Here is a 10,980-nt window from a genome sequence, read left to right on the forward strand (position 1 = left end):
GATAACCGGAAAGGCATAAAAATTCCAAACTGCAATATCAATATCAAGCATTCTCACATTCACGTCCACCAAAATTGACAGATTTCTATATATAGTGTGACCATTGACAAGGCCCAAAGAGGCGCCTGGATGACCCGTGTGGTTTGCATGAATGGTTGCCAAGATCAGAGTTCATGGCTTACCAGTTACAGGATAATATTTTGATTAGCTCATGACTTACCATTAAACGTTTCACTTCTACTAATCTACTAATTGAAAAACCAGAGTCGAACATGTTTCGTTTGATAAAACCAAGTTCTAAATTTTAATTTTTAAGTTGAATGGAGATTCTCGCCGATGATAAATTTGTGCCTATACGACTAGGGAAATAAACGTACAAGTTATCAATTGTTGAATATACATTAACAAACAGGTTTAACTGTCAGATTTAGAAATATTGCCTAACAATAACAGCACAACTCAACTAACCACATCGATAAAACACTTGGGAGCAGGAAAATCATATACAAAAAAATTGCACACAAATCTCCCTCCGACTTTCTACATGCACATAGCATTCATCCATCAGTGCCTTGATCGGTTTCTCATCCTGAAATGTCAACTTTCTGTGTCAGTCTTTCATGATTGAGATGATGCCAGTATGCAGCGGCATAAATTTCAAGGCACGGGCAAGTAAAAATAAAAGCAGTACCTGGGTGAGCGGGAATATGAAGGAGAGCGAGAGCGGGAACGGGACCGCGAACGTGATCTGGTGCGAGAATGGGACCGAGACCTGGAGCGAGAACCAGAATAATATCTCCTAGAACCCCTGCTGCTCCTACTACGACTTCTACTACGCCTGTATCTTCTGCAGTTATTCGCATAATAGTGTTTAACCAAAGGGTTGAAAATAGCAGAGACTTTATTTGCTGAAATAACAATGATTTTATTAACTAGAGCCTATTCAAATGGTCATTAATCCCAAAAGTTATCGTTAATTATCTTATGCTAATGTTACACCAATTACAAAAGCCTTTGGCTATAAAAGACTAATGTTCCTCAAGGAATTTCAACTAGACCAAACTTGGGTTATATTGATCAAAGTTTAATGCAAAACCACAGTAGTAAATCAAAGTTTACTGTTTAACCTGTGATTCCATTAAGTACACATATGCATTACATGTACAAAGACTACCTTGGAGGAGAGCGGCTATAACTTCTGCTGCGGCTGCGCCGCCTATAGCGATTCAATCGGCTTGTTTCAGCAAGCTTTTCCTGCCTCTGCCGCTCCTGCTCCCTTTTCTTAGCTAGTTCTGCAGCTGTATCCTTTTTAACTGCACATACAAACACACATTAGGAACTGCTTCAGATTTACACAAATCTAATGCTAGACTCATTTTTCTGAGAATTATTAGAGACTGCAAATGAATAAGAATACACCATATCACAGATGTTGAAGATTTCTTCATTTGTACAAACAAAGCAAATCACTCAAACCACCATACTTTGTTTGTTCAGTTGTCTGTTCATGATCCTTTTAAGCCTTTCTTGTGGAGTTTCTTTCTTCTCCCCTTGTTGTTTTAAAGACCCTCCAGAACCACTTGCCTTCAATTTTGCTAGCGCTGAAGATGTGCTGTGGAGAAGAGAATAACAATAACAAAATGAACAGAGATCCACATAACTCATTTAAAAGAAAAGAGGAGGCGTCAACGGTGAAGAAACAAAAGTATAGTTAGAAAAAACTTTCTGCAGTATCCTTAGCCAGCAGGTCAAGAACCATAACAGAGCATATCATATATCTCCCTTCACACATATATTTATTTATTTGTGTGTGTGTGCTATTTTTTGTGGTTGGGAGGGGGATGGGGGGGGATACACATTGCAGGGTATGTCATACCTTACAGATGGCTTTGAGACTTTAGCACCCTTATCCTTTTCAACAGAGACACCAGAAGCAGGATCAACATGCAAAGCCTCCAGTATGAAACCAGAAGATGACCTGCAAGACAGTTTAGGTATCAGATAAAACAACTGCAATATTTTCAGGCAACTGACAAGTAGTTATGCAAAATTCATTTTAGGGAACAATGAGCTTCATATAGGAAGCCTCCGCCCTCCTCCTCTTGGCAGTTACCCCGACAATCCTAGCCCTGATCTATTCTAAACCATAAAAAATTGCCTCAGGCAATAATACGGTGATATGCTGCAGCAGAGAAAAGACTGCCCAATCTATCTTGGCAAGAATTAAAGGTCCAGTGCTCCGACCGGTTTAACGAATCAACTTGAGATGGAGGAGATCGTGGTGGAGAAAATCCTTCCCGCCTGGGTTCATTTGCTTCTCCAGAGCCCCCAAATTCAGTAATGTATTCTATTTTAGGTGTTCGCGGTTTGCTTCGGTGGATATCATCAGCATGACCACTACGGGAGTAGCGCCTTGAGTACGATGGAGAGTAGGACCGTGATCTAGACCTTGACCTTTAAAAGGACAAAAGACAACATCACTCCAGTAAGATTTGCTTGATGAGTACTAGTGAGATAGAAAACGAACGTAAATTATATCACTCAAACACATGTATGAAAACAGAGACATACCTCCTAGATCGAGAATAAGCTTCATATGTGGGACTTTGTCTAGATTCCCTGCATGTAAATATTGAATGCAACACTAAGACAGGTATACATGAGCAATCTGTTGAGCAGGAGTTCATATTCTCTTTGCTCATTCTGAAAAACAAAAATATCAATATTTTATACCGGTATGGGTCGTGATGCTGCACACGCGTTCCAGATATCCGCATTGCTTCTCTTTCTCTCTCCCTTTCAATCTGAGAAGCTTTCCTCCTTTCCTTACGACTCAGCTTCCTCTACAAATTTCATAATATATACAACAATATCAATACATTCATCTTGAAACATACACAACCAAATAACATTTATAATCACATGCAGATTTTTACTTACAATTGCAGGGTCACCTTTGATCACCTCTTTTTGCCTTTTTTCTTCCTCCTTAGCTTTCTTATCCATGTAAACAAGCCAACCATACCTTTTAACCCCATATTCTTTAGCTATTACTTCCATTCCTTCATCATTGCTATCATCACTGTTAAAATCCTCATCATCCTCATCATCTTCATCCTCCTCATTATCATCCTCATCATCTGAAATCTGGGATTCATCCTTTCCATTCCCTTCATAAGAAAATCCCACCTGAGAGTACGATCCCTTGTTTGCAGCAGGCTGTGACGTGTTAGCTCTACAAGTTTGCATGAATATAAATAAAGAAGATCAACCGTGATGAAATACAACAATAACAGAACAATGTTGCAGATAAATGCTGTTAGTAACCACAAAGAATTAGCTTTACATGTTTAGAAACAATTTCTATGGATAAATGCCTAAAGCTTCTGTTTGATGAGCATCGAAACAAGGAAAGAACAAATTATATAGAACAAAAGGAATCTCTTTTGACCTGTCTGATGCAAATGGAGCAGCAGCCTTGGCCTCCATCTCTTGATTTACATGTTGCAGAGCCTCCTCATCAGTATCTATCAAAATTAAAACCTAGTTTGTAAATTCAACTACAAAATTGATCCCTATAAGTCAAATCAGCTTCACATATGAAAAAATAAACCTTTTATCTTGTATTTCTTTATCATGAATAAAGAATGTTGAAGGAATAGAAAAGTTACAGAAAACGACAACAAAAAATGTACTATTAAAGGTCATTAGAAGCAAACACATCATCGAGAAATAAAAAAGTACCGACATCCTCTACGCCGATGCTTTATTAAATCCCGATAACGCTCAAAATTAACAAACTCTTCTAATTCTTCTTCTTCTTCGGACTTTTCCTGGATACGCCTATGTCCAGTATCACGGATGAAATCAAGGAGAGCACGCCCATCGAATCTGTGAAGACAAGCGACCGCAGTCAATCCCACGTTGTAAATATACAGAAATGCACTTACAATCAAAGCTTCGAAACCATCAAGGTGGGTAGAGAAATTGTTCACCTGTCAATCAAAACATCCTGTTTCCCATTCCAAGGTATCCTGAGACAAAATTAAATAATCAATCAGCGCACAACAGTAAATGATCTACAAAAAATAAACTCAGTAAATATAAACAGACAATCATGAGGAAGGTTTGTGTTTGCACTTAATTAGGAAGAACATTGTGTTTATACTGACAACATTATATTTTAAATAGTTGTATACCATTTGGAGAAGATTCTGAAAAATGCAGAATTGGAAATAATAACATTATTCGATATGCAAGAGTGTTGTTCTGATAAAATAAACGTGGCCCAATGGAGAATGATCCCACCTAGTAAGGTAGACATGTAAATTACAACATTCAAATCAATGAACACCATAAATTCTGCCGTGATCTTAAATGGCTCAAGCTCCAGCTTTCATATTACAATTTACAAAACCCAAATACAGCTAATAGGGATGAACAACATAACAGCGATTAATGTATAATGAAAATGAGTTTTAATTTGAATGAAAGAGAAGGAATGGGGGGAAAGTGAAAACTAACAGGCCCTGTTGATCCTGGGTGGCTTGGTAAAGAGCGTCGTCTCGATAGGTTCGGCAGCGAAATCCAAGGAGCTGAATGGATTGGTGAGGATCGCCGCGCCGCTTGGCAAGGTAAACGGCTCGCCTCTGCGCCCTCTTTCGAGCGGCGTCCATCATGTCGTGCACCTTCTTCTCCGACCTCCGAGCCTCGTGCCACATCTTTGGCGCCAAATAATGGGAGCGAGAGTCCCAACTGCAAACCCTAATTTGCTTGAATTATTACACACCAGTCACCACTCACCAGAAATGAATTCAGGCTTTTGATTGGGAGAAGAATGTTGATTCCCAATTCCACATGCTTCTCCCTTCTTCCTTCTTCCCTCCCTCCTTCTACGTGGCGCTTCCTCCCTAACCCCACCTCCCTCCTTCTATTTCTTCAGGCCCAACCCATTCAAACTCGTTTTATACGGCGTAGGAGTCTTCTTGGGCCTGAGCCCATCAAGACCAAACAGCCAAGTTTTTATTCGTATATAAACCTAATGTCTTTTCATGTTAAAAAAAAACTAATGTCTTCCCCATTTTTTGTTGTTAACCAACAAAAATGATATTTACAAAAAAAAAAGTGAGTATTCAAATAAAAATGTGATGAAAATGAAAGATAGATGAACAGAAATATTAGTGTCCATTATCTCTCAGCCTTTAGTTGAACAGAAATATCAGTCGGTATTTTTAAGAATTTATTATTATTTAATTAATTTAAATACTCACTTTTATGTATTAGTTGTTTAAAAAATAAGGAGAGTTACTTGTTTTTTATTTTCTCTCTCTTTTAAAAGGTTGAATAAAGTACAATATTTAAAAGATACCTAGTTGCACTAATAATTAAAATACTTACTAATAGACTTAGATTGATTAAGGGATTACTTCACTCGCTAAAGTAAATTTTAAGAGTTTAAATTCTGCTTACTATATACAGCAATCTATTAGCTAACTTCAAACTCTTAGAGCTACGGTTTGCAACGAATTAGTGATTTGTTTGTCATAAAATATACCATGGACAACTAGACCAATGTGTAGTTTTCTAGATATTATTAACTTTATCGCAGTTTCAGCAATAATAGTCATCATCTTATATATCAATATCAATGTAAGGCAATTGAATTCAGATATATGTACATATGTTTTTTAAGAAAAATATCTGTATGAGAGATGTTATCTGGTCCACAAAGTTGATGGTGGTTATATATTTCCATCATCATGAGGGGTTGATGATGCACTGCTATTTGCTACCACTCAAGTCTGGTGAGGTGGGTTGCATGTGCCCTAAGGCATAATCATCTAGCTAGGGCAGGATATTTTAATTTAATTTGTTCATTTTACTCCTTTGGGACCTAGGTATTTTAATTTTCGTGAACACTGTTGACTGGTCTGAAAGGTAATTTGAGAAATTATTGGAACCAAATATAGCATAATAAACAACTCGGTTAACTCTTTTTTGTTTTTAATTTTAAAATTTTAAAAATTAAGATCGTGAGAAGTTGTTTTATTTTTTTATATGACTAGTTTATTTTTCAGCGAATTGACTATAATTGACTACACACCAAATTAGTTCTCTAACAAAATCCAGGCAATTTTCACTTAATATTATAGTGTAACTTGTCAAAACAACTTTGCTATTCATTGTGTGACGTATATCTTATTTTTAATATATATTTCTTTTGATCTAATTGCTAAAACAATACAAACTCCATGCATTAACTAGCTAGTGACGATGACATCCATTACAATATTCTATTCCATTTACCTCAATTAAAAAAAAAAGAAATACTATAGTTCCAATAGAATTTATTATTTTCGACTAATAATTATTTAATAATATTTAAAAGTATATACGTACTAAAAATATATTATTAAATTAATAGATTAAAAAAATTAGACTAATAACTAAAAATGTGACCAAAAATAATAAATTATAACTTTTTTTTAAAAATATTCTTATATATTATATCAATTTTCGATTCATTTTTCTAATGATCAAACTAAATTCAATTTCCAAAAGTCCATGGGTATGTATATATATATAAATTAAATAAATAAATAATATACATTAATACATATTTATATGTGTTAAAATATTATTAGGATCAATTAGGATCAATTAGTATTATTTAGTACATCTGAATATTTATTATAGGAGATTACTTCCTTATTATTACGATTCTCTTAGTACCTATAAATATCCTTTCATATTGTATCATTCTAGACAACTTGAGTAGACAATTTGAATACAGTCAATAATACACAAATCTTTTCTCTAGTTTAGTCTTTTTTTTCTAACAATATGTATAAAACTATGAATACGCTACGTTCAATTAGTAGGATTAAATAGACATCCACCAAAACGTTTAAGATTTTTTAATTCGGAGTATATAATAATCTTTTGGAAACTTTAAAAGTAGTGTGAAATCTCTGTATAAACAAATTTAATACATAAGCTAATATATGTAATAACAAATAATACAAAAATTTAGTTCATGGTACAGGGAAACCTATGCACGGGTCAATTGCACTCTCACCTCTTAATTAATCAGAAAGACATATAGACTATGATGAATTAAAATTAAACTATTGATTTTGAAAATGAATTATTTGTTGGCCGACCCATTTAACTTGCTAGCTAAGTCCAGAAATAGCAATTACGAACAATCAATGCAAATTATACAAGTGTATATGTATTATCCTATCCTTTATAATAATAATCCCTCGAAATTTTGCTTGCCAGTATAATATTCCCTAGGCTTATTATTTTGGCCTCATAATAAGCAGAACATCGATCCCTTTTTGTTACTTTACTTGACAACTTGTTTTATATTTTATACATAGAGGTGCCACCACCATTCACCAGGTCCTATGTCATTGTTTTTATTGTTTTATATTAAGAGTTGCTTACGCGTAATCCCATGAAAATGTTTACTTTCTAATCATTGAATTATTTAAAATATTGTGCAGCGAACTTAATCAACTTATCTTGCATATTTTGAAAGGAGTATGTACGTATAATAATTGCCCCCACTAAAAAAATTAATGGGTTTTGCATGCATAACTGGGTACTATATATATATATATGTAGCTGAAATTAAATAAACGTATAATGTTTTTGGCATGGCATCTATACAGCATATCCGTACGTATATGCTTAATTAATCAGTACTAGTAGAAGGAAAAAGATTGTGCATGTAGGTCCAAATCCAGATGATTTCAAGTGTCTTCATAATTTTGTGATGTTCCTCTTAACCTACCACGCTGCACACCACAAAACCTAATTAGAGTCCACGTAATATTAACATATCTAAGTGATCTTTTATTCTTTTATTAAATTTTAATTTTTTATGTAATATATTTACAAGATATCTTTTTAAATTACGTTACTTATTTCTCAAATTAAATCGCGATAAGATAAAGAATAATATTAATAGGCGTGTTTTAATTAATTATAATTCATGTACGAATTTATGAACGAAAATGAGCATAAGTCACGAAAACTATTACCGTATGTCAAAGTTGTTATAACAATTACAAATTTAAAGGTTTTACTAGTCCAATCTTATCAAATTAATTAATGAATCGTTGTTTAATATACGGTAAAAATTTAGGTGCAGTGAACTTCATGTAAAGTTGATAGTTGAGAGCCGTTAAATAATTTGACTGATTTAACTAAATTTTTATCTAACGAGTTTCATTTATCAACTTTACGCGAATTTAACTTCACCTAAGTTTTTACCTTAATATACATTTATGCTATTATTATGATTAAGGAGAGGAAACTCCTCGTGATTCATGACAGTTGTGGTTTCTCACTATATCTCCGAGTCTTAACCAAATAGGTAAATATTATGTGTGTTTGATTTAATTTGTCGTTGGTCATTCCCTAACATAAGTTAAGATAGATTGACTCAACCAAGTTGGGTTGGTCTAGTGGTTAACTCACTAGTCCGTTTAAGTAAGTGTCAGGAGTTCGAATCCCGCCTTGTGCATACAGCAACCTATTGGCCAGCGACAAACCCTTAAATAGAGCTCACTACCGCAGTGAATTAGTCCTTGACCTGCCGGATTGAAAGATACCGTAGGAAACAAAAAAAGATAGATCGACTCAAATAAATAATGAATGCAATTGTGTTTAGATAATATTTGGTTATTTCAATGTGGATTGAGTTTTGTTTTAAAGGTATTTTTGGTTAAAGCAATAATTTGTTACTTTTTTCTAAGGAACCACTAAGATAAAAATGTTTAAAATGTTTTTTTTAAAATATTTTTTAATAATTAAAATTTAATATATATAATTAATTAAATCGTGTTATTTTTTTAAAAATTAGACAAAATAAATTAATTTGATCGAAAAATTAGTAAATTAAATCTTGAATCGATCTAAATTAATATTATTTTATTAAAAATGACTACAATACTCTTATTATAGAAAATGACTAAAATATTTCTATTATATATATATATATATATATATATATATATATATTTTGAAAACTACTTTAAATCCTAACCCTACGAGGATAAAGAAATAAAGAGTTAGAATTTAGAATTCTCAAAATTAATATATATAATAGGAATATTTTAGTCATTTTTTATAATAAAGGTATTGTAGTTATTTTTTGTAAAAAATAATATTAATTTAGACCAGTTTAAGATTTGATTCACTATTTTTTTGTCAAATTAATTTGTCTGGCCTAATTTTGATAAAAATAACACGGTTTAATCGATTATATATATTAAATTTTAATTATTAAAAAATATCTTTAAAAAAAAGATATTTTAGACGTCTTTACCTAAATGACTTTCTTTTTAAAATTATATTAAAATAGTGATAAGATCTTAATTATTTATTTTGATCTTTTTTTAATTAAAAAATAATATATTAGTCACTTAGTCTTGAACTTTCACTTTTTTTTTAGTAATTTCGAATTTTAATATAATTTTGGCTAACATGAGATAAGGTTGATTTAAATTCCTGATATTTATTTAAGAGGACTAATAAATTAATCATTAGACAAACCTAAATTGATTTAATTTATGAGCATTTTTTAATGACATTCCTTTTATATGAATATAGCTAAAAATTATTATATAATTTGATATATTTAATTATGAATTTTATATAAAAATATTTTTATGTGAATGACGATTTTTTTATGATTCATGACATTTATTTGTTTAAACAAATAAAATAATTAAAACTTGAACACATATATATTGTATAAGTTCTTGAATCCTAATACTCTTTTAAATAATAAAATTTTTGGTTATCTTAATTTTTTAATTAGATGTCGTTTATAAATATTTATAGCAATACATCCAAATTTTTTACTTATCTAAAAGGTTAATTAAGTTGAAATAATATTTCTCAGATCTACGTGTATAATATATATATATATATATTAAAGGTAGTTAGAATCGTGTATAAACTCGTGGAAACGCACGATTATACGCTTTTACTTTATCTTTCTATTGCGCTTCTGCTTTTCATCCAGAATCAGGCTGCTTTGTGTGAAATCGCCGTTGAAAATCGCAGAGTCGTCGAAATCATCACTTTTACTACGTGGTTGCGTTTTAGGTTGAAGAAGTTATTTTTCTTGGCCCTGAGCCTTTGATTGCAGTCTAATCCAACCCAGTGGCCTAATCTAAATAGAAGACCATAGAAGAGGAGCCCTAGTAGAGTAACAGTCTCTAATCTTTTAATCTCTCTCACTTTTACAGTTTATCTCCAATTCTCTATGGCCAAAATTTCAAATTTTCACCTCTCTGAAGTCTCAATCTCTAACTTTATCTCTCTTTTCATCTGAAATTTAAATTTCACACGACTGAAAATTCCAATTTGGAACATCGCCGACTCGCCGTGAGGTTTGTCGCTGGTGTTATCGACTCGGACTGGTGGTGGTTGGACTGCGTGAGGCCGTGAGTATCACTTTGCGATTGCAACTTGCGAGATTCTTTGACTCTGCCTCTCTGTCTATGGATAATTTAGTTTATTTGAAATTTATTTTATTTTCTGTAAAATTAGTTTTTGCTATTAAATTTTTCTAAATTTTTATAATTTACGAGTCATATTTACGTTCCATCTTATGATTCAACGAATTACGATTTTGAATTAGTTTAACGAGTCGAGGTAAAAACTACGAATTCACTACTTTGTAGTTTGTATATACTCTGTATTTTTTTCTTTTTTTTCTCTTTTTTTAAGTTTTTTCTTTTTTTTTCTTTCTCTTCTTCCTGCTTCATCAATATCATCATTATCTTTTTTTTATTTAGTTTTTTATTTCTCTCTCAAAAAAAAAAAAACAAAAACAAAAATAAAAAATACATAACAAAAAATAAAAAACAAGAATAAAAAGAAATTAAATAAGTTATTGTTAAAAATTGTTACATGAAGTCTAGAATTTTAAAAATTTTTAGTTAAAAATTTTCGATA

General features: G+C 32.1%; 1 protein-coding gene across 1 annotated transcript; it reads right to left on the reverse strand.

Moving 5' to 3' along the window:
- Nucleotides 1–380: 380 nt before the first annotated feature.
- Nucleotides 381–4,951, reverse strand: LOC112800585 (uncharacterized). Its single transcript, XM_025842919.3, has 13 exons — nucleotides 4,525–4,951; nucleotides 3,996–4,034; nucleotides 3,749–3,891; nucleotides 3,452–3,527; nucleotides 2,941–3,235; nucleotides 2,734–2,843; nucleotides 2,572–2,619; nucleotides 2,245–2,454; nucleotides 1,877–1,978; nucleotides 1,485–1,612; nucleotides 1,175–1,313; nucleotides 692–847; nucleotides 381–589 (listed from the first exon to the last, which is right to left on the reverse strand). Exons 1-13 carry the CDS (start codon nucleotides 4,719–4,721, stop codon nucleotides 565–567), a joined length of 1,668 nt encoding a protein of 555 aa, XP_025698704.1. The 5' UTR covers nucleotides 4,722–4,951; the 3' UTR covers nucleotides 381–564.
- Between the last annotated feature and the right edge of the window lie 6,029 nt (nucleotides 4,952–10,980).

This window comes from Arachis hypogaea, chromosome 5, assembly GCF_003086295.3.
Source record: "Arachis hypogaea cultivar Tifrunner chromosome 5, arahy.Tifrunner.gnm2.J5K5, whole genome shotgun sequence".
Classification (NCBI taxonomy): Eukaryota; Viridiplantae; Streptophyta; class Magnoliopsida; order Fabales; family Fabaceae; genus Arachis; species Arachis hypogaea.

What these genes read in the sequence shown, in the direction of transcription:
- LOC112800585 (XM_025842919.3), bottom strand. Translation starts at nt 4,721, where the DNA reads ATGTGGCACGAGGCTCGGAGGTCGGAGAAGAAGGTGCACGACATGATG. An exon ending in ACCCAGGATCAACAGGGCCT is followed by an intron (nt 4,035 to 4,524) that starts GTTAGTTTTCAC and finishes ATTTTGTCTCAG; the next exon opens with GATACCTTGGAATGGGAAAC. An exon ending in TCAAAGGTGACCCTGCAATT is followed by an intron (nt 2,844 to 2,940) that starts GTAAGTAAAAAT and finishes TGAAATTTGTAG; the next exon opens with AGGAAGCTGAGTCGTAAGGA.